The 24918-nt window shown below is 38.6% G+C and overlaps 1 protein-coding gene across 2 annotated transcripts; it reads left to right on the top strand.

Moving 5' to 3' along the window:
- On the top strand, positions 1-20894 carry STRIT1 (small transmembrane regulator of ion transport 1). 2 transcript variants are annotated; one of them, XR_005377240.1, is made up of 6 exons: positions 1-15; positions 9393-9510; positions 10371-10469; positions 17337-17539; positions 20559-20651; positions 20752-20894. XR_005377240.1 is itself a non-coding variant. In XM_038571270.1 (3 exons), the coding sequence occupies exons 1-2, from the start codon at positions 17527-17529 to the stop codon at positions 20645-20647; spliced, it is 102 nt and encodes a 33-aa protein (XP_038427198.1). In that variant the 5' UTR covers positions 17365-17526; the 3' UTR covers positions 20648-20651; positions 20752-20894. The 2 variants fall into 2 exon arrangements, 1 of the variants encoding a protein (XP_038427198.1); XM_038571270.1 differs by lacking the exons at positions 1-15; positions 9393-9510; positions 10371-10469 and having other exon boundaries at positions 17365-17539.
- Positions 20895-24918: the final 4024 nt, after the last annotated feature.

Below are 24918 nucleotides of genomic sequence, written 5' to 3'. Positions count from 1 at the left end.
AATAAACCAGTCATAGTAAGTAAACTATTTTCCTGAATTTTGTGAGCCATTCTAGAAAATGATTAAACCTGAGGAGGGGGTCATGCGAACCCTCCATTTATAGCCAGCAGGTCAGAAGTACAGGAAGGAAGCCTGGACCTGAAACTGATGTGTGAAAAGTGGGGCCAGTTTTGTGAGACTAAAACTCTTAACTCCGGGTGGACACTAATTTCGAGTAGTGTCAGACATGAATTGTAGGACATGAGGGTTGGAGAATGGGTTGGTGGTGTGGGATATCACCTCCCCCCCCACATAGTTAGTGTCAAAGGTATTCTGTGAGTTGAAACAGATCAGAGTGTTAGCTACTAATATCATTTATGGACTGTCAGATATTTTGCTAATGCTCACCATATATTTTTTCTGATTCAAACGATCTTTTAAGATAATATTCTTGGCACCATTTTGCCAGTGAGAAAACCAAGAGAATTACTCAGCCAAGTTTATATTTTGAATAAACTGAGTTTTCAGTTTTTCTCAACTGCCAACCCCCACCTACCCCCACCCCATACATGCCTCTATAACCATATAAAATTGACCAAACCCAATTTATTCAATGAATATATACTGAGTGCCTCCTGTGGGCCCAATATTCTGCAGGATGCTTTGTGTGAGAACATACAGAAGGAAAATAATAATAGGAGGAGAAAACACGTATTTAATTCTCAAAAAATAGATATTTTTCTTGTCTTCCTCTGTGAGATGCAGTGAGGCACAGGATTGCTACGTAATTTGTCCAAGGTCACACAGCTAAGTATCAGAGCCATTACTGAAACACAGGACATCTGACCCCAAAGCCTAAATGCCTCTTCTAAATATACCAACCCTTATATCAATATGTTTTTAGCCTAATTTGAAAACAAAACAGATATACATGGTACAGCTATAGAACTATGATTTCATAGTGTCCATACAAATTTGTTTAGTACATGCACTGCCGAAGCGAGCACGTGTCCGTACAAATTTGAAAGAACATGCTATAACCTTCAGTTCAAGATAGAAAAATACTTTCATGGATCTCACATGCAATTTTCATGAGCTGCTATATGATTCAATAATAGAGATCAGTTCAATTACTTGGTTTAATTACGAATTTTTGTTCGGTAAACTTTTTATGTAATCTTTTGACTGAAATTCTCTAAAAGAATCTCCCACCATGACTATTTCTGCCATTACTATTCTCAAAAAGACAAAGACCAAGAAGATCACATTTAAGCCTCTGAATAGAATATAATATCTTTGGTGAAATGCAGTTGGCTCATTTAGACATAGTTCTGCTCAAAATAACCTAGATGGGCTGGATGGAATTTATTGCATTACTAATGTTCTAAAGGCAGATTTCCCAGCAATAACTCACCCATAAAACTCCACTTTAACAAAAGGCTACTTGATAGCATAGAATAAACTGGAATGCTTTTTATAGCCAGGGATTTCCAAACCATAAATATTCCCAACCCTGTAAGCAAATGGGTCAGAAATATTTATGAGGCACCTTGCATTTTTATCACCCCTGCAATGGAATACAGCGAAATTTCATCATGACCACATTCTATCTTACTCTAGTCTGGTGATGGACTCCTTGGCATATCATAAGCAATCCATTAGTGAGAGGAACTTTGGCATTCAGAAAGGAATGAAGGGAAAAATAGAGAAGTTGTTGAAACTGGTTATTTTCGAGCAATATGCTATCAATTGCTAAACTAAGTCTAATAGTTAATTTCAGAACAATGTCAATGTAATTAAGCACACATGAACCAAGTATTTTGTTAGGCACAAAGATAAATAAGACAGGATGGTAGAGACTAGGTAGGTACTTGGACACACAACTAGACCACAGTTCTTAGCCTGCTTTTGTATTAGACTGTGACTGAATTCTGGCCAGTGGAACGTGGGTAGGTTGACACACACCTTCAAGGAGAGCTTAAAAGATCTCCCATGCATTTCTATAAAGGCCTTTAGTTTTTTGCCTCTCATAAAGATCTAGTGGAAGATTTTGAAGCCATAGGGGCTAATGGGTCCACTAGTTCCCTGAAAACCTAGAAGGAGCAGAGCCCTCTACCTCCAACCCACACTGGATTATGACAGGGGCCAGTAAACCTTTGGTGTGTTAAATCACACAGACGGTAGAGTTGTTGGTGTTTTACAGCTCTTTTCCTACCCTAATCCAAGGTTTCTTAATCTTGCACTATTGATTTATTGGGCTAGATAAACCTTTGTTGTGGAGGCTGTGCATTGTATTATATTTAGCAGCACACCTAGTCTCTACTCACTGCATGCCAGTGGCACCCCCCCTCCCCCAATCATGACAATCAAAAATGTCTTCAGACCTAACAAATGTCCCCTTGGAGGCAAAACTGCTCCTGATTGACGGCCACTGGCCTCATATAGTAATATTTCTTGTTTTTTAAAAGTTTTACAGAGTCCCCTCCTTTTTTATATGTTTCTGAACCATTTGTTTGAAGTCAAATGTCTGAAAGGTGAACAACACCTTTACAGGTTACGAAGAGCTTTGTTATACAAGATAACTAAAAAGAAGATTAGAATCGTAAATGACCATTGCATTTAGGAGCACGTTATAAAGACGTTGCAGCAATTTTTACATGTTTTTCAACTATGTAGTTTTCCTTCACAATCGAACCCACCCTCACCCGGCTTAAATCCAGTGAACCGTAGATGGACACTAAAGAGTTATCACTTGAGGCCCATAGGATGTCTTTCATCTGTGTAACAATTTTATAAGATCTGGGCTTTTTATTTCTATAAATAAGGTACAGGGCAGTTTTCTACTTTCCTCTCATTTTTATGAAATAGGAAAAATTGTTCAAATCGTTGAAAAATACCTCTGTCTGTATAGACAAAGATGGCAACATAGTCAAAATGGAACTGGTGACATCGAAGAGGCTTCACCATGGGAATTGAATGAGATCTATGGTTGTGTGGGAATGTACAAAAGTCTGATTTTACTTTGACACTTTTCAGTCTTAACCCACTTTCCCTATGCCTAGTTTCTCCCCTGCCCTGTCCATTCCCACTTTCCCATCTCCACCTCTGGACTGGGCATAATGGGGTTTGGACTATTTATCTGGCTTCAACCTTGCTATCTTCAGGGCTCTGTACCCAGCCTCTGATCTTTCACACCAGCCAGCCCAGATGTGTAGGGCAGTTTGGTCTCACTCTCCGTCCCAGGAGAACATTTGCCTGGTACCCCTCCCTTGGCCCCTGCTTGTTACAGAGGAACATTACAGACAGCTGGATGCTTGGTAATAAAAAGGATAAAGAAGATAGAGTCCTTGCTCTCTTAGGAGCTTATAATCCAGCAGCAGAGGCAGAGGTAGACGCAAACAATACTTAGAAGGATTCCGTGGAAAGAAGGAGACACTGGAGTGACCCTAAGTTCAAAGTCAAAATACTGGGGTTGGAATGTTCTAATCCTAGTGCATTCCGGTGAGGATAGTTAAAAGAATATCTTGACCCGAGCCAGCAGCGTGTACCTGATGGAAGTCGTCTTTTAAAATTCAACTGTAGGGACGCCTGGGTGGCTCAGCAGTTTTAGTGCCTGCCTTCAGCTCAGGGCGTGATGCTGGAGTCCCGGGATCGAGTCCCACATCGGGCTCCCTGCATGGAGCCTGCTTCTCCCTTGCCTGCGTCTCTGCCTCTCTCTCTTTCTGTGTCTCTCATGAATAAATGAATAAAATCTTTAAAAAAAATCCAACTGTGGGCATGGTCCCCCTTCATCATTCCTGCAACTGGGGCACAGGAGAATGTTGCAATTAAAATCTATTTGTCCTAACTGGTGGGAATGGTTAGTTTGCTGAATTGGTGGATGCAATAGCTTGTCTGTTAAATCACCTTCTGGTGTTTGTAGAGCAGAGTGATTAAAAACCAAAGACTATTGGGTCAGAACACCTGTGTTAGGATTCCAGCTGTACCACATACCCCATTGTGACTTTCACCATCTAACTTAACCTCCTTTGTGTCAGTTTTTTTATCTGTAAAAATGGAGTAAGAAACTGTTTGATAGTGTGTTGTGAGAATTAAATGAGTTAATACATATATCTATACCAATATCTGGCACCTAGTAAAGTTCTCTATAATTGTTATTTTTATTAATATTTATTTGTTATACCTTATAGAATTAATTTATTCAAGTAATGTACTATAGGCCTCAATGATTTTATCTTTATAAAAATTACTTTTTTAAAAAATATTTTATTTATTTATTCATGAGGAGGGGTGGGCAGAAGGAGAAGCAGGCTCCATGCAGGGAGCCTGATGTGGGACTCAATCCTGGGACTCCAGGATCACGCCCCAGGTCTAAGGCAGGTACTAAACCACTGAGCCACCCAGGTATCCCCCAAATTACTTTTCTAATTACAGTATTTTCTTTTGCACAGTAACTTGATCCCAACGAATCCCTCCATTTTTTTGTTCTGTAGTAAACATGTGACTAGATTTCTGCCATTATTCTACGATTTCTAGAGATGCCTGATATCATTCTGGAGCTCTGAAAAGGGAAGAGATTTGGTTGGATTATCTTTCTTTCCTTTACTAAAACAAAATTTACTCTGTTATTATAGACTCTAAGGGTTTATTTTATTTCCTTTCCATGCTATTAAATACATTTTCCTGATTTCTAAAAATAAAAATAAGTGCACTTCACACAAATCACTATAAAACTCAAATTTTTCTGCTGCTTACATACGTTTTTCATATTTTCCTTAGTCATTTGCAATTTTGATTTTCCTCAGCACCTCTGACGTGTGGGAGATAAGATGGCAAATGTCTTGCATTTTAGGACCTGGATTACAAAGCCTCAGGAGGCGTGAACAGACTTGTCGACACCATAAAACAACTGTATTTCAAAACAACTGTATTGACCCTCACCACCTCACTATGCAGTAGCTCCTGAGTGGTCAACACAACTTAACAACTTTATATGGGCCACACAAACATCGTCCTTCTCTGGCAAAAAAAATAACCGCTTTTTTAGAAAAATATTTTTGCAAAAAAAGTAGGATTTAGAGATTAGGATTATTAGTAATCATCTGGAGGATGATTACTATGGAAGGCCTCAAGTTCATGAGGAGTTACTATGTAGAGAAAAGGGACCAGGTGTTCTCTATCTCTAAAGAATCCTAAAGAAATAGCTAACCCTCAGCATGAAGTAGTTAGGTCGGGAATGAGAAGGGTTGCCCATGGTGAGGGTGAAACATTGAAAGGCACCTCTTTGAGGAACACCTTAAAATCGGAAAGAACTCCAAAAGCAGAATAATTATCCTGGAGCACTCTCAACATTTGAAATCTAGAAAAGCTTTATACTTTCACAAAATGTGCAATTATTTATCTACGTTCCTCAATAGGCATCCCTAACATCCTCAGTGATTGCATGTTTATGGTCATGTGTTTGGTATATATTTCCTATAGATGGTAAATAATTTGTATTTTGTTTCCTCACATGGTCCTAGTGTGCAGTCCAGAGAGGTAGACTTGGGTCGGCTGTGGAATCAGCCAGACCTGGGCAGGTGTCCTGCTCTATTTTTTGGATTCCAAGATCTACTGGTGTTTGACAAATTGCTTAATCTCCCTGAGACTTCGTTTTCTATAGTAAAAGCAGAAAATTAAGGCATAAATCAATGTATTTGGGTCACAAATACAATGCTAACAGTTAAATATGCAGAGTAGTTAAAGATGTATTTAAGGACACATACTGTATATACATATGCGTACCTTAAATATGAGTATTTTGTAGAAAAATGTCCAACCTATAGGAAACAAAACTCTCTGAACAGATGCATAAATACCTAATATCTTATATTAAAATCTTTGTCCTACAAAAAGTGTCACTCAAATGATTCATTTCAAAAGCAAAATATTGCTTGGAAATTTAAAAATTCAATTCCTCGGTCAAAGAGAAAAAGTAAAACGTCAGAATATCTAGAAAATATTACTGGTTAAAACATGACACATTTGAACCCATGGGATACAGTTAAAATTATGCTCAGAGGAAAAATACACAACCTTACGTGTTTCTGCAGATGAGCAACAATCAATGATTTCAGCATCATATTTTAAAAATTCAAGAGAAAAATTAAATCTGCTGGAATAATAAAAATAATTCTGAAAATAAGAACAATGAAGGGGGACAAGACATGCAGATTTTATTTTTTTTAATTTTTAAATTTTTTAAAAAAATTTTTTGACATGTAGATTTTAAAACATACTTTCAAGCTAGGATATTTAAAACTGATTGTTACTCGTATGTGAGTACACAGGTCATTGATAAAGCAGGTCAAGAACCAGACTCAGATCGGCATCTTGATAAGAGTGTGGGTTGCAGACGTGTATGCATTTGTCAAATACTGAATGTACAGTTAAGATCTGTACATTTCACTGTATGTAAAGTTTATTTATTTATTTTTTTGTAGATTTTTTGTTTTTTTTTATATAAATTTATTTTTTATTGGTGTTCAATTTGCCAACATATAGAATAACACCCAGTGCTCATCCCATCAAGTGCCCCCCTCAGTGCCCGTCACCCAGTCACCCCCACCCCCTGCCCACCTCCGTTTCCCCCACCCCTAGTTCGTTTCCCAGAGTTAGGAGTCTCTCATGTGCTGTCTCCCTCCCTGATACTTCCCACTCATTATGTAAAGTTTATTTTGAAAGAAAACTCTGCAAACATATATTGGACTCTTGTTCAATGACTTGCATACTAAAACATTCGGAGGGAAGTGAGCTGCTATCTGCCATTTATTTTGAAAAAAAAATCAGAAAATCAGATGGACTGCTGACAGAGGGTTGCATATTTGAGAAATTTGGTAATTACGTGAAACTGTCTCAAACAATTGCCATACGCTTTAAAATGTCATAAGAAAGTGTTGGAGCATAGATTTAAATGTTTAGAGATTTAGAATACAATACAGATGGAAGTGCGAATCTTCCGGTGATGACTTTAATTATAGAACGAAAGTCACAATTAAAGAAAGTTATGGAACGAAAGTTCTATAATTCAAGTCTCCTGCTGTAATAGTTTTAGGAACTGGACTGCTGGCTGGTGAGGAGGGCTGGGTCTGGGGAACAGTTGCTCCTGGGGTGACTCTCCCAGATCCTGTAGAGTTCCCTGGTGTCCTGGCGGGGGAGGCTGTGTGGAAGCTGGCACCACTTCCCACGAGGGGGGTCTGTGGGGCACAGGCTTTCCTGCTGGGAGCCCCGAGGCTAGTGAGGGGGACACCGGGTCCTTGGGGCCAGCAGCAGTCTTGCAAAGAGCTTGGAGGAAAATGCAGTCACTGCTCCAGAGCCAATGTGCAGGCCAAGGGCGGCTCTTTTCTTCAAGCTTGAGGATCATTCACTCCTTTGAGTTTTGTGCTAAGTTGCTCTTTGAGAGCTAAAAAAGCCTCAGGATTTAGAACAATTCATTCAGGAGTTCAGGGCAGTTCATAAAGTGCGGTTATCTGTCTCCTGTGGTTTTGTGCAGCTCAACCCTGTATTTACGGTTCTCAAGCCCGTGCAGGATGGGTGTTGGGAGACGAGCCCCCAGCACGGGTAACGTTGCCACCGCGTGGAGACAACCAGCCAGGCCTCTTCACCCTTAAAGATGCCCTTTGACTCTGATGGGTCCTTTCACTTGAGGCGTGGGTGTGGGAGAGGGTGTACATGTTTTGGTGGTAAAAGGAAACTATCAGAAAGTTGATTCCATAGTTTTCGGAGTCCTCAGGGAGGGGAGAGTGTTAAGGAAACAGTTTACAGAACATGTTTGCAACCGAATAGGCTTCCTCAGCAGATCCTTCACTGACCATGCCATCCTGATGCCACCCTTTTTTGGCCTTGAAGAATTTCCATTTGAAATATGGAAGGGCCAGTGCATAGTTTCTGAGAAAAACCTTCTTTGTCTTTTGGTTTAAATCGACTTGGTTGACACTATCTGGGCTTTGAAAACCCCACACCTGCCCGGGCGCTGTTGGAAACGAGCACTGGAAAGCTTTCAGTGATGAAGGTCACCCAGCTCTCACACAGAGTTCCCACTGGACAGTGTTTCCATGAGGTATGAAGTATATAATTAGCAAAGGGACAGCAAATAAGATTTTCAGGAATGTGATTATAGAAGCAGAAAATCATTTCAGGCAAGAATGTAAAATGTTTAGGAAAGGACCAGAAGCTGACCAGTGATGACCTGGTCCGCTTCCCCAGTTGCAGCTGCTTTATGTTCTCTTCACAAACTCACGTGCAACGCTCCAGTCGGTGCTAAGTGCCTCGTGTACCTTGCAACTTAGTTCTCATGATAACAAGAGGCATAAAGCAGGTCTGATTATCTCTGTTTTACAGATAACGAAACTGAGGCCAAGAGAGTAAAGTCAGGGTAAAGCACACTTTTCAAAAAGATACAATCAGAACTCTCAGACAAATACAGAAAGGACCTGTATATCAAATATTTCATTGAATTTATTCACTAAGGACGGGAAGAGCTGTTTTGATCATTTCAAGGAGCATTAAGAGTGTCTTTATCGGCAACCTAACAAAGAAATGCTAGGATGAGATTGCCGAGCTAGATAGAGAACCAGTGAAGGTCCAGCAGCCCGCCGAGATTTGGGGTTATCTGCTCCACTGGACAGAAATCATTTGCATCTCTCTGCTGGACAAAAATTTATACGTTAGCAAGTAAATTCCCTAAGGGTGGGAGCTTTAATCAATGGTAAAAATGAGACGAACAATGCAGAGGTCTCGGCCTTTGTCCCTGAGTGATACTGAAAGGATCTACCCCCACCTGTCTACCTCACTTCCAGGCCCGGAGAATATTTCGGACAGTCACCTGCTCCCAGGTCCCACAGACTATTCGTGGAGCAGAGAGTCAAAGCCCTAGCACCGTGACGGCACCGTCTGTGTATTCAACCCTTTGGCATGACCCAGCAATGAGGTTTTTTATTTTTATTTATTTTTATTTTTTAAGAATGTTGGACCCCATCGCATCTGTGCAGATAATTCCCTCTTACAGCCAATACATCTTTGAAACACGAAGATCCCTTGGGTGGTGACACTCTCCAACGTGGCCAAGGATAGCACCTTTTGTTCCTGTGTTAGTAGATATTGCTGAGGCCACAGACCCCAGGAACAGGAGTACGATTGTAAGAAGGACTCTGAAACAGCATTTTATTTTTACCTCTGTCTTTATCTATATCAAAACGTTCAAGAAATAGAAAGATCCAGGCTGAAAGCCTATTCCATACACTGCGTTGCAAGATGGAGGTACTGGTGGCAATGGCTTGAAGTTCAGGGAATATGTCTTGGAATAAGAAATGTACTCACATTTGGGTCTCCTTCGATCCCCCTTTTCCTTTAACTTCTTTTCCACTTTAAAGTAGGCCGATCGGGGGCTCTCATCTATGATCACTGAACACTCCATGTCAAGAATCATATAAAATCGCCAAACAGGTCATATCACCATGATGAGGCCATGGATACCGGGAAAGCAGCAGAGAGGTAAGAGGTTGGGAGTCAGAAGGCTGCCTCTATAGTTAGAAAAGTCTCTCCACCTTTCCATGCATGTCTGCAGCCCTCACGACCTCCATCCTGCGCAGCTCTCAGCCTGGCAGGAGACCTGGACCATTACGATGCGCACACACTGTCTCCAGTATCGCCTCTGCTCTTGTGCACACTCCATTGTCCTATCAACTCTGGTGAAACCCAAGTTCAAAGATAAAACCAGGCTTACTCGGTGGGGCGGGGGGCGGGTATGGGGATCATGATTCAAGGGTTCTGGGATAGAGCCCCATATCCCGCTCCCTGCTCAGCGGGGAGCCAGCTTCTCCCTCTCCTCCCTGCTGGTGCTTATTTCTCTCTCTCTCTCTCTCTCTCTCTCCCAAATAATTTAATGAAATAAATCTTTAAAAATGATAAAATGATTAAGAATTTCAAGACACCGACATCAGAGCATTAAATCAAGCATGGGGGCCTTCTTAGCAAGGAGTCCTCAATGACTGTGCAGGTTGCGTGCCAAGAAGCTGACCCTGGAAAGAAATCTCAGGGCTCTGGAAATGCACATGACTTAGTGATTTCACTTACTTGCTCTCTCCAAATCGTCTTCTCATATCGTGAAAGTTCTGTTCTGATATATTTACCGAGGAACAAATATTTAATGTTTAGGTAGATGAGGGTAAACCTACGAGACTAAGAATAAACCATTAAAAATGGGAAAAGTCAGGGGTGCCTGGATGACTTAGTGGGTTAAGTGACCCACTTTTGATTTCGGCTGATCTCAGGGTGGAGAGTTCAAGCTCTGGGCTAGCCATGGAGCCTACTTTAAAAATAAAAAATAATTTTTTTTTTTTACATGGGAAAAGTCAAAAGACTCTGATGCCTTGGAAGGCAAGAGAAGAGAGACTTTCAAGAAGGATAAAGTCACCAATTGGAGTCAAGTGACACCAAGAGATCATCAGCAAGTAAGATTAGGACTGAAAAATTTCTATTGACTTCAGCAACATGGGATTCACATGACATTAGATCGTAGGAACAAGTTGTTTTAATGGAAAAATGCAGGCAGAAATGAAGTCAGAAGTGCACTGCAGAATGAACGGGGGCTGACAAATGGTGTCCTGCAACCCCACTTACATCGTGGCCCGAGGATTAGGATTGTGGCTGTATGTGGGCACACGTACCAGGGCACATCTAGTCCTTTCTCTCCCTCAGTCTCTCTCTCTCTCTCTCTTTTTTAAAGGTTTATTTATTTATTTGGGAGAGAGAGTACGAGATTGGGGAGGGTCAGAGAGAGAAGCAGACTTCCCACTGAGCGGGGAGACCGATGCGGGACTTGATCTCGGGACTCCGGGATCATGACCTGAGCCACCCAGGCTCCCGGACGTCTAGTTCTTTGTACATGTTGCTTCTCCTTCCTCTTTATCTCTGCTTATTGGGGTTTAATGATAGCAAATACCAGGTACTGGGGACCTACTACGTGTTAGGCTGATGCTAAGCACACGTACCTCTAAGTCTGCAATAGCCTCGCATTTTCCAAATGAAGAAATAGCCTCAGAGTACATGTGACTTGTTGGAGTTGACACAGCGATGACCAGGGCCGGCGCTCACACCGGATCCCAAGCCCCTCCGTCTCCACTCTCGTGGTGACCTTTCTGTGACATGCAAGGAGGCTCAGGGGAGAAGGTGATCTGTAATCCTTTGTTGCCTCTTAGTCATTAATCTCCATAGATTTTCCTATTTTGGAGGCCTCCGCTTGGATAAATCTTGCTCACTACATTCTATTGCAATTTGCTGAGCCTTTTGATTGGACTTTGAACACACACAATTGGGTGGGCCCAAGTATGGGGAAGTCCCGGCCAACCTCTCGAAGCCACATTAGACCTGCTGTAAATGCACCACCTCGAGGAGTTCTTCACACCACTCTGGTCTGAGGCTCTGTCATTTCTTGTCTTCTCTGCGGCTACCCTTGCTCCCATCCCAGCAGCCAGAATGATCCTTCAAAAAATATACGTCGGATCATGTAGTTTTTCTCTTCAAAACCTTCCATGGGTTCCCTCTTTCACTCAGGGGGAGAAAACAGCATTCTAGCATAGCTGGTGAGGCCTCCTTCCCACCTGGCTGAACTCTCCCCTTCCTGCTGTCCCCTTGCTCCCTGTGCTGAAGCCACACTACCTCCCCCCGGTTCCTTCAGTCCCGTCAGGAAAAGCCAGGCTCACGATCAGCCTAATTATTGAGCTTAGTCAGCCTTACGTTTTCTTTTTTCACAGCGCTTACTGCCTTTCTGAATGTAACCCCCGTAGGGCAGGGACTGTGTTCCTTGGTGTATCCCATGTGCCTAGAAGGTTGTCCGGTACATAGTAGGTGTTCAGCAAATACTTCTTTTAAAAATGAAAAATTTCCACTTTGTTACTATTTTGCCACGTGTTTCTCCCAACCCTATTTCACTTCTCTCCTTCTTCTTCTTCTTCTTCTTCTTCTTCTTCTTCTTTTCTTCTTCTTCTTCTTCTTTTCTTCTTCCTTCTTCTTCTTCTTCTTCTCTTCTTCTTCTTCTTCTTTCCTTCTTCTTCCTTCTTCTTCCTTCTTCTTCCTTCTTCTTCCTTCTTCTCCTTCTTCTCCTTCTTCTTCTCCTTCTCCTCCTTCTCCTCCTTCTCCTTCTTCTCCTTCTCCTCCTTCTCTTTCTTCTTCTCCTTCTCCTCCTTTCTCCTTCTCCTTTTTCGTCTTCATCTCCTCCTCCTTCTTTTTTTTTTTTTTTTGTGTTGGGGAGGTCTGAGGTTCTTGTCTAAAACTTTCTTGTTTTAAGAACTAATTTGAACTTTGAAAAAACTGAAGTATATTAATTCATGTGCCATAAAATTCCCTCTTTGAAAGTGTGCGATTCAGTGGTTTGAACATATTCACAAAGTTGTGCAACCAGTACGACTATGTAATTCCAGGACAAGAAAGTCCATGCCCTTTAGCAGTCACTCCCCATTCGATCTTCCCCCCAGGCCCGAGCAACCACTAATCTACTTTCTGTCTCTATGGTCTTGCCTGTGGTGGACACTTCATACAATTGAATCATACAATACAGTACGACTTTTTACACAGCATGATATTTTCAAGGTTCAACCATGTTGTAGGATGTACCAAAACATTTTTTTAAATGGTTGAATAATATTACACTGTGTGGCTGTATCACATTTAGTTGATCTATTTATCAGTTTATGGGCATTTGGTTTGTTTCTACTTTTTGACTCTCATGAATTACTAATGCTGCTGTGAACAGCATTGTTTTAAAACCTGTTTTCAGTTCTGTTCAGCGTATACCAAGGAATGGAATTGCTAGATCATAAGGGAGTTCTGTATTTAACATTTTGAGGAATTACAAAGCTATTTTTCAAAGCGGCCAAAACACTTTACATTTCCACCAACACTGTACAAGGATTCTAATTTCTCCACATCTTTGTCAACACTTGTTATTGTCTAGCTTTTTTATTTTAGTCATCTTAGTCAGGGTGAAGTGTTTTTTTTTTTTTTAAAGATTTTATTTATTCATGAGAGACACACACACAAACAGAGGCAGAGACACAGGCAGAGGGAGAAGTAGGCTCCCTGCAGAGAGCCCAATGGGGGACTTGATCCCAGGACCCCGGATCACCACCTGAGCCGAAGGCAGATGCTCAACTGCTGAGTCACCCAGGCGTTCCTGTCATTGTGGTTTTGATTTGCATTTCTCTAATAATTAATGATTGAGTATATTTTCATGTGCTTATTGGCTATTTGTTTATTTCCTTTGGATAAAAATTTATTCAAAGCCATTGCCCATTTTTTAAAAATTGAGTTGTCTTTTTATTGTTGATTTGTAAAGTTTTTTTTTTTAATATATTTTGGATAACCAACCATTTTCAGATATATGATTTGCAAATATTTTTCCATTCCACAGATTATCTTTCCCTTTCTTGATGGTATTCTTTGATGTACAAAAGTTTTAAATTTTGAAGAAGGACACATCATCTATATTTTTGAATGCTTGTACTTTATGTGTTATATCTGTGAAAGTCGCCTGGTTTACCTCTATGATTTCTTCTGATTTATAGTTTTAGCTCTTACATTTAACCTTTGATTCATTTTGACTTAATTTCATATATGGTATGAGGTAGGGGTTCGCTTTCATTCTTTTGCAGGTGGAAAGCTAGTTGTCCCAGAACCATTTGTTGAAAAGACTCTTCTTTGGCACTCCTATTGCAAATCAATTGACCATTAGTGTGTGGATTTATTTCTGGATGCTCAATTCTATTCCATTCATCTGTGTGTTTGTCTTTATGCCTGTACCATATATTCTTGATTACTGTAGCTCTGTTGTATGTTTTGAAACCAGTAAGTATAAGTCCCTTGTATTTCCTCTTTGAGATTGTTTTGATTATTCAGGATCCCTTGCAATGCCATATGAATTTTAAGATTAGATTTTCCATTTCTGCAAAAAATGCCACTGTTATTTTCATAGGAATACTCTGGACCTGTAGATTGTTTTGAGTAGTATTGCCATCTTTAACAATATTGTTTCACTTTGTGAACACAGAATGTCTTTCCATTTATCCAGATCTTCTTTAATTTCCTTCAGCAATATTTTGTTAGTCTTTGTTAGTCAAGTTACAAGGCTTGTACATCTTTGATTAAATTTATCCCTAAGTATTTTATTCTTTTAATGCTGTTGTAAATGTCATTTTTTCTTAATTTATTTTTCAAACTGTTCATTGCTCCTGTGTAGAAATACAACTGATTTTTCCATGTTAATCATGTATCTTGCAACCTGGCTAAATTTGATTATTTGTTCTAGCAGGGTTTTTTTGTTTTGTTTTGTTTTTGCATGTGGAGGGGGTTCCTTAGGATTTTTTTATATATATAAGATCATGTCATATTGCAAATAAAGATAGCTTAATTCTTCTTTCCTAATATGGATGACTTTTATGTTATCTTCTTTCCATTCTCCTGGCTACAACCTCCAGTACAATACTGAACCAAAGTATAAGAGTAAATGTTCTATTTTTTTCATGATGTTGTGGGGGAAACATTCACTCTTTTACCATTGAGTATGATGCTAGCTGTGAGTTTTTTTGGAGATAAGCTTTATGAAATTGAGGGAGTTCCCTTTTATTCCCAATTTGTTGAGTGTTTTGTCTTGAATCAGTGTTGGATTTTGTCACATGCTTTTTCTGCACCCACTGAGGCGATCATGGGGTGTTTGGTTTTTAAAAATTTTATTGATATGGTGTGTTACATTGGTTGGTGTTTGAACAGTGTGCTGACATTTCATTCCTGGGTTAAATCAACTTGGTCGTGGTATGTAATTTTTGGTGTATATTGCTGGATTTGGTTTGTTAGTTTATTGTTGAGACTTTTTGCACCTATATTTATTAGAGAGATTGGTCTATAGTTTCTTTCTTATCATATCTTCGGTTTTGGTTTTGAGGTAATACTGGGCTCATAGAATGAGTTGGGAAGTCTTCCCTCCTCTTCTCTTTGTGGGAAGAGTTTTTGGAGTATTGGTGTTAACTCAAAATGTTCAGTAGAATTCGCCAGTGAAGCTACCTGTTCCAAAGCTTTCCTTTGTGAAACATTTTTGATTATGACTTCAACTGCTTTACTTGCTATAAGCATATTCAAATTTTCTATTTCTTTTTGAGTCAGTTAGGGTAAGTTTATATCTTAAGAGGAATTTGTCCATTTAATCTATTGTGTACAGGTTTATCTACTATAATTCCAGACACTAATAGTTAAAAAAAAGAAAAATGAAGAATGCTGGTTTATGTTGAATAAAGAGCCAAATATTTGACTTTTTTAGTTTAAGTACCCTAAAAGAATCTAACATTGCTTTGATAATAAGGGATTTGAGAACTAACTCTTGAAGTAAGTATGCAAAGTAGAAGTATAAAATGTTCCTAAATGATATGCCCTAAAAGGAAAATTAACAATGCTGAAATATAAACCCTTGCATTTGTGAGTTCAAAGTGGATTCGTCTGTTAACGAATAAAGCATTTTTTCCTGAATAAATATCATATATATACATATATATATACATATATACATATATATATACATACACATATATATTTAATTTACTGAAGAGATACCAAAGAGATATTTTAGATTGAAGACTTTTCTAAGATCTAGGAATTCATATTCAATGAATTAATTTTTCTCCTTTTTTTCTCTTACTTTCTGTAGAAAACAAAGAAAAATAAATAATTTGTAAAGTAATTCCTCCTCAAAATTCAAATTGATAACAATTTATTGATCATTGATAACAATGATTTTAATAATAATCAATTTTATATAAAAATAAAGCTTAATATTGTAATATAGAGATGTTTTATACATTCTATTTTCACCCACTTTAGGCAATTGTTTTACACTAGTTTGTTCTTTAGAGGGTAGAACTGCTTCTGCCTTTTTTGTTTTTTTTTTCACTGCTTCTTTTTAATATCTTTTTTGTTTGTGTTTCTAAGATAGGGTATTCATTTGTATCTATTTAGTTAAAAAAAATCAGTATTTAAGTGAGATCAATCAGTCATCATTTTTTCCCACTCTGTCTCTGTTTATCTTGCCTCAGTTAAACTTTTTTATAATGTATAATTATTTAGTATTGAAAAAATACTGGACTTTAGCAATAATTTTGTTACACAGATAGAACATAGTCTCTCTTCTTATCTGGAACTGCCAGGCATTTAAAAAATATTAAATTGTATATATATAGAGAGATGGCAACTTGGTTTAAATGACATAACATAAACATATTGCATGATCATGCAGTAAACTTAGCAGAGGGTTGACCGCACAATCTAATCCGTAGGTATATGACTTGAGGTAGAAAATCACATGCTCTCCTTGCGCACGTGGGTAGTGGCATCCTAATTCATATGCCGCAAGGGATTCAGTGTGGCTGAGGCATCACTGCAAATGGGAAAGTAGAAAGATGAGGCGTTTTAGGTTTCTTAATGAGGAGTTCAGATTTTTATTTTCTAGGAAATGGAGAACCATTAGCGGATTCTAATCAGTGATGAGATGTGGACATTTGCAGGGAAACATCCCTCCTGGAGCTCTGTGGAGATGGATTTGATCAGGAAAGTCTTGTCTTTTAGAGGAGGACACCTTTAATGTTGTGATGGACTTTTGGGGTAGTTGGTCACAGGGTCATTTTGCAAAAACTTTTCCATTCAGACCCCAAAATTAAAGTTATTCTAGTGAGAACTTAGAGCACAGTCTAGGTCATGTTATATAAACCAGGTTGGACTTTGAAAAATGGAATGTCCTATTTTTATACATTGCTAATAAAAACAAGCTTATGACTGCTCTCTGAAAATTCTAGGCAATACCCCAGCCTTTTGTTGTTTTAGTTTCTAGTACATCTGTGTTAAAATGTTCTGTTTTTAGAATGGTTCAGAGCAAGGGGCACCACTTAATTTATTTTATCTTTTGCATCCTGTAATGTAATAAACATCTGTATTTCACACAGCCTTTTTATTTCATCTTTATGACACCTCTACTGGAAATAGAGCTCATTATCCTCATTTTAAAGTTAAAGAGGCTGATGCCCAGGTTAAGCAACTTGGCCTTCATTACAGAAATAGCAGAGTTGGAATTTGAAGCCAGTCTCTCCAACTCCAAAATGTTTTTTTCCCCCAATAGATCACCCTCACTCTTGGATAGAACTTGTCTCATTGCAATGCCATTTTTCCTACCTTAAACATTTTCTCCATGTTGTCTGAAGGCATTGGGTAAATTCAAAATCTGCCCATCTCAGCTTTAGGATAGCTCAGCTTTTTCAATTGTTTAGCTTTATCTTCCATAATAGCAGGCTAAAGAAGAGCCAGAGGAGTTCTGTTCTCCAACGCCTTACATCACTCTGCAGACAATTGGCAGTCAGGAGAGGGGCAGCTGCCACACTCTTCAGATATCTCTCTATTTAAAGTTCAAAGAGACACTGGATGACAACAACAAAGAGGTGAGCGTGGCCCTGACCAACCCACCCAGCAACAGGAAGAATGGCTGAAAAAGGTAAGAGTTAAGGCATCAGACCCTCTTGGCAAAAAAAAAAAAAAAAAAAAGGTCCAAGCTCCCTGGTGTATTTTACGTTCCCCAGTATTTAGTATTTCTGTTATTCTGAAGAATGTGGTATCACTGCTAAAGGGGCATAAACCATATATGTTAGCATGGCTACAAAAAATGCATTTGATGTACAATTTATGGTCCATGTCTGTATGCTATGTATACTTTTACAAGGATCAAACAAAAGTGCTTAATTTGTTCATCATGCTTTTTTCAAAAGATGAGTTAGAAGCCAGTTATTCTCCAGTGTCGTACCAGGTTGGAGGTATTGTGGTGTGCTGGACCAGAATGAAGGACATTTGATTTCTTTGTCAGGTCTGCTACTAAACAGCTGTGTGAGTCGGGGGAAGTCCCTCTACCCCTCTGGACCTGTTTTCTGACTCTAAAATGAAAATAAATAAAATGGGCTTAGTCATCTCTAATATGCTTCATGTCTGAATTTCTTTTTTTTTCCTGGTTTTTAAATGTGTATTATAATGGACAATAATCCCATGAGACATACAGTTTTATTGTCATCATTTCCGTTTCACAGATAAGGAAACTGAGGCATAGCCAAGTATAGTCACTTGCCTGTGATCACATACCAGAAAGTGGTGGTGCCATGTTCTGAACACAGACACTCCTGTTTCAGAGCACAGTGCCCTTAAGGATACTTCTAGGTATAACCATTTGGGCATGCTCAGGATTAGAAAGAGAGAAGCATTTTGAATTCACTCTTCATATTTTAAAAGGAGTTTTGTGCTTGTTTGCACTATAATGTAAGTGCCCTATACAAAATGTGTTGTGTTCTTACATATTCTTGTTTCTGTTTTTTTAAAGATTTTTTATTTAAAATAAAAATATTTTATTTTATTTATTTGATATGTTAAAATAAATGTTTTATTTTATTTTATTTATTTGAGAGAAAGAGAGACAGCTAGCAAGGGGGGAGTGCAGAGAGGCCAGGAGAAGGAGAGGAAGGAATCTCAAGCAGACTCCACACTGGGGATGGAGCCCAAAGTGGGGTTCAATCTCACGACCTTGAGATCATGACCTGAGAGGACACCAAGAGTTGGATACTTAACCAACTGAGCCACTCAGGCACCCCATATATATCCATTTCAAAATGATGCTACAGATTCTGATAAAACTTAAAATATTTGTGTTGAAAGAACACAGATGCAGGTATACTTTGAGTGTTAAAATACACAGTCAATTGGGACACCTGGGTTGCTCAGTGGGTTAAGCATCAGACTCTTGATTTTAGCTCAGGTCATGGTCTCAGGATCATGATTTCAGAATCATGAGATTGAGTCTCAGGGGGAGCCCCTAGTTGAGACCTGAGTCCTATTCCACCCTGGGTGTGGACTCTGCTTAGGATTGTCTCTCTCCGTCTCCCTCTGCTCCCCTCCCTGGTCTCTCTCTCTCTCTTAAAAAAAGAAAAAAAAATGCCTAATCAATTGTATTGTTTTACAAAGAGTAATAAATAAAGAGGTGTATACTTTTAGGGCTTTATTATATATTAATTTTAGAATTGTATTAAAATATGCTTGTATAAGATATTTATAAAGCTCCATTAAAATATTGGTACTGATTTTTAGGTTTTTTGAAATTGGGAAAAATACTAAATTGTGTATATATGAATAGTTAAAAAAATTAATGCTATGTACTTCCACTATAATGGCACCTTAATTCATTAAAAGTCTTTCATCCAAATGAGAGTAAAGGGCATTTCATAATGTTCATGTTATCTTTAAAGCAATACCACATGGCAGGTAAGGAGAAAGGTTTTTTCCATTTAGTGGTTAAAGCTTTGTGCAAGGTCACAGTGAGATGGAGAAGCAAAGAAAACCCATTGAATTTGCAAGAGTTAAGAGAGATTCCAACATTTTTGGAAACATAGATTTAAACCATTCAAATTCATTTTACCTGCACAAAGTTTGCTTTTATAAGAGTGTCTCCTAATTTTAGCAGTGTCTCTTTTCCTGATAGTTTTGTTTTAACAGCACTTAAAAAAAAAACTTCACATTTTAAAGTGATGGAAATTGTAATAGGCATGCAATTGCTAAGAATACGCGTTCTCTTTGTGAGCTGATGGCATACAATCTAATTGTGCTTTTCAATTAAGAATATATCTGAGCCCTTAACACGGAGACCTTCATGCTATATGATGTCTTTCTGTGCACTTTAAAAATCTTTTTGCATGATGTGTGTGTGTGTGCAATGAATATTTTAAAAATGATAATTTTATGAATTGCTTTTCTCAGATACGGGTACAAATAGAAGACGCAGGAGGAACCGTTGTTCTAATGTCTTTTGTGTGTGTTGGATCAGTGTTGGTTGTTCTACTGAACATATTAACAAAATAGAATCTCTTTTCTCTAGTTGAGAATGGTCATATAAGGTATAATGCTTTTCTCTTCCTATGATGCTGAGGGTTAAAGTCAACTATCAAGAGTAAAAACATTTTTCTACACCTTTCCCTACGTTATGATTACTTAGTTCGGGAACACTTGCCTCAAGAGTCATTTTTGATTGTTTCTATGTAAACAGCCGCTCTCTGTGTTGTTGAACAAATGTAGGAGTGTGTTCTGTATATGCTAAACACACACACACACAGTTTAGTTTATAAAGCCCTTGCACACACGCAATATCATTTGATCCTCACCAACAGCTCAAGAAGGTCGATATCACAAGTTTCATTAGCTCTACAAATAGGGAAGACCAAGCTCAGAATTGCCCAAGGTCACATAACTGTAAAAGGAAGACCTACGGTTTGAACATAGGTCTTCCATTTCAAATAGCCAGCTGAGCCCCAAGTACCCTTTGTAGAACAGAAGATAATAATCATGTCGGGGAATGACGTGAGAGTGTATTTTTTTCTCTTGGTATTATCAGTTTCCTTTTATTCTCTTGATTCAAAAAAATATGATGCCAAAATGACCTACCTAATCTGGGGTGTTTTTTTCTTTTGTTGTTTATTTTTAAGCTGCTTTATCAAACCTTCTGGTCCCTATTCTTCTCTTGATTGCCTGGATTGTGGGCTGTATCATAATGGTTTATGTTGTCTTCTCCTAGAAAGGTAAAGTTTTTCAATAATTGAATATATTTATTCAGAAAGACCATACATTACTCCAGAAATAATCTTTTCTGTTTTACTAATGGAACATTTTATCATGCAGGCAAGAAGACTTCAGACTGACATCATTTAGAAGAACTAAGAAAAGCATGAACGTGACAGATTATTAAACGTTTCTCATGTAAATAACTGCAATGTTTGACATCACTTTGTAAGCCTTTATAAACTTGGATTTGTAAACTGGTATTTTAGTGTGCAGTAGACTCTCTTTCAGACTTTTAAAGATTCCATCTACAAATAAGAACTATAATGAACCTGGGAGGTAGGAAGAAAGTTCCAAATTATGACTAAAAATGCATAACCAATAGGGAAAAATTGGTAAATTAAATTACATTAAACAATTTTCAGGTGGGGCACTTGGGTGGCTCAGTGGTTGAGCATCTGCCTTTGGCTCAGGGCATGACCCCGGGGTCCTGGGATCGAGTCCCACGTCAGGCTTCCTGCATGGAGCCTGCTTCTCCCTCTGCCTGTGTCTCTGCCTCTCTCCCTGTCTCATGAATAAATAAATAAAATCTTTAAAAAATAATAAAAAAATTTTAGGCTACCCCCCAAAAAATAAACAAAAAAGGAGCTAGAGTTAAGAAGAGATAGTTCATAGAAAACAAGATGAAATATAAACTTGCCCTTCACCTCTTGCTCATAAGAGAAGAACTGTAATTAAAACTGCCCTAGAGAACCATTGCTCACCTCTCAGCTGGGAAAAAAGAAAGATATTTGGTTATATATATATATATATATATACATATATATATACATGTATATACATACATGTATATACATACATATATATATATGTAAGCTGTGGGGAATAAAGCACGCTCATATACTGTCTTTAGAAATTAAAAAATGGTACAACCTTTTTAGGGGTGTTTGACAGTCAGTATCTATCAGAATTAAATATGTATTTGACTTGTGACCCAGCTATCCCTCCTCTAAGAATATTGCAATTTCCACAAATACGCACTAGTAAAAGTGCAAAATGGCACATGCGCAGGCCTACTCATTAAGGCGTAATGTATTATAGCAAAAGCCTGGAAACAAGCCAAGTGTCCATTAACAAGAGACTGATTGAATAAACTGAGTTCTAGCTACATAATGTGCTACTTGGGCAGCTCTGAAAAGAAAGGAAGGGGGTCTCTATATACTGATGTGATGTCATCTCTTGGTCGAAGTGTTGAGTGAGAAAAGCCAGGTACAGAACTGCGCGTGCTACCTTTGTGTAAGATGGAAGGCCTATATCAATATGTACTTTCTCGTTTCAAGGCAATATTCTTTTCTCCAGCACTTTGAAACAGAAGGTAATGTTTTTAAGCAGCAATAGAAATGAATTTTTCTGTAATAAGTATTTTATTTCCATGTTTCCGCAACCAACCCGGTCATTTTCTCAGAGAACAAAGAAAGCTTAGTGCAGTAAAGAGAACACAGTTTTTGGAAGTCAGATGGTTTTATCCTAACTTGGGGAGTCCTTTAAATAGTTAATCTCTATAACCTTAGTTTGTTCAACTGGAAGAGAGGGATAATAATACTCTCATGGGATTGTTGTGAGGACCGCAGTGTTTTCTAAAGCTGCTTGCTCTGAATCGATGGAGTCATTTATTAAAAATACAGATTCTTAAGCTCCTCCTCTAAGAGCTTATTTTGATAGGTCTGGAGAAAACCCATTAAAAAGAATCAATTCTCCAGGTTGTTTTTATGATCACAGAAGTTTGGAAAACACACTTATAACATATGTGTATGTAGGCATTGCTCCCTGATACATATAGACACTGACCCATAATAGCTTATACCGGTAAGTTCCAACCACTTTTCTGTTTATTGCTGCAGCAAAAAATTAGCACTTTATTATATAATATTACATTGTATTTTTAGTTACATGAAGTATAATGATACCTAATATTATTTGTACACTAGTGTTTTCATATATGTGAATTTTATTTTATCAGATTTAAGCCCTTTCTAGGTAAATCCAGTTCCTATCTTTCTGACTTACAGATTGTAGTTCAAAATAGACAACTAATAAATATGCATCAAATGGCTAATTAATTATTTTCCCCCTACAATATCCATGAATACACAATGTCGATGTTCTAAGTTGGAACTTTAAAGATGTTGCTGAAGCAATTGAAGCTGGATTGGAGTTCTCAAAGATGTGACTAGTGATCTGCGAGTAATAGGTTGAAGTAGGTGATTGCATGTAGATTTTACAAGGCATGGGATCTTATATGTTTCTAAATTTCCAAAGTCTTCTGTTTACAGTCTATCAAAGTTCAAATATAATTCTTTGAGAAGAAGAGCATAAGGAGTTAACTGTTCCTTAACATTGTTGATGGCATGAAAGCTCGGCCACATCCACACTCTATGCTTCCTCGACCCCAAGACCTATACTGATGTCAGAGCGAAGAAATACTGCTTTCCTAATACCTAGTAGGACATAAGATATAAAAACCTTTAATGAAAGCTGTTTATTACCCTCTGTGTCTGGGAAGAGTGATAAATTCCATTGAGTTTTGAAATGTCTAAGGAGGACTCCTCCTGAGCTACCAAGCCTGGTAGGGCTGAGAATATTCCGAGGATAAATCCTAGAGGTCTGTGCTCAAACCGATATAACGTTTTCAAGTAATAGCCATCTATCAATCTTGTAATAAAATAAACTTTAATCTCTTTTTTTTGAGGAAATTATGTCCTAGTTTAATTATTTATTATATTTATTTATTTGCTTTATTTACTATCCTTCATTTTTGCCTATTGCAGTTTCTCGGACATCCCCTTCCACCTTTTCTTTCTTTCCTCTTCTTTTTTTGGACAGGCAGGATAAGTCTCTTAAAACATAAATATACATTTGCCTAAGAGTCCCTTGGAGGAAAGAAATGAACACCAAAAACAGAAGAATAATATTTTGAGTTGGTAATTTCCCAGAGAATGAGATGGATGGATGTTTTACCTTTATTCCATTCTTCTTTGAAAGTGCTTTCTTGTTTTGCGCAGTGAGATGGGTATGCAATTTCTTATAAATCATCTGGACAAAACACGCATGGGTACAGAGTGGTGGTTTTTTGGGAAGGACAGAAATATTCTAGGGCTTTGGATTCTGGCCATTACCCGAGATTTAAGGCATTTTCAGTAATTTCCTTGGGCTGGTCATACATGCCCTTATAAATTCAAAATTTCAAGTGACACAAATATATATCTGATAAAGTTATTTTTAGAGCTTATGCCTATGAATGTTAAAGGAAATAGGATATTGATTAGAATCTTGATGCTGAATGAAATGGGGTCATGGAGAAATTGTTTTGAGTTATAGGTTATCTGCTCTGTAAAATTGGTCCAGAAATGGAGAATAAATGGAAACAGGCTTTTAAGTGGTTTGCATATTGATGTGCTCAAAGCCTCTAAACCGGTGCCTTATTTGCTTTCTCCCACTCTGCCGTGTGAGGTAGACTCAGGATGGGATGCATTCAGATTTAGTAAATTCAGGCGAATTACCCATTAGGTGAATAAACATGGTGATCTCATCAGATGTTACAGACATTAAGCATATTCCTTAATTTTGCTAAAGCTAGAAACTCGTGTTGGAGCCCGTTGGCAATAGATGGAGGGATTGCTCTGGAGTCAGAGTACGATCACCTCCTCACACATATGGCCACATTCATCCAATTTTGTTTTCCCGCTTGCTTTCTGCTCTCCCTCCCTTCCTATTCCCCCGCTGTATGTAACCAGCACTTCTTTCCTGGTCTCAGTAGCCTGTGCGCAGCAATGAGGTCACTTTAACGTCACTAATTCCAACTTCTTTGGCTCTTGCATCCTTCTAATGAGGAGGCTGGAGGGTCTCACGTGGGCTTATACATATGTCTGCCCTGCTAGTCATCACTTCTCCTCTGCAGGATCTAGCAGTTTCTCGCAGGCACTATGGGTGGTTTCCCATTCCCTCCATCTCTCCCATGGCAGCCCTCACTGGACCTGTATGTTGGTCTGTGGGCGAGTTGCTGTTTGTGGAGCCCTCAAGCAGTGCTGCCTATGTCACAACCTGCCTCGGAGCCTAATTAATTCATTCTTTTTCATTTTTATTTTCAACCTATCCTCTCACTTCCTAGGACCCCGGCATAGATCCAGGGCAGGGCCAGACAGACTCAAGTGGCACCTGCCACGCTGAATTCACAATCACTGTGTCAAGTTCCTTAAGTCTGGATTCTTCTTCGATAAAGAAGAGTTC

The sequence above is a fragment of the Canis lupus genome, chromosome 23 (genome assembly GCF_011100685.1).
Source record: "Canis lupus familiaris isolate Mischka breed German Shepherd chromosome 23, alternate assembly UU_Cfam_GSD_1.0, whole genome shotgun sequence".
In the NCBI taxonomy this organism is placed as follows: Eukaryota; Metazoa; Chordata; class Mammalia; order Carnivora; family Canidae; genus Canis; species Canis lupus.
Note: the sequence above shows the minus strand (reverse complement) of the source record. Positions and strands in the feature narration are given on the sequence as shown.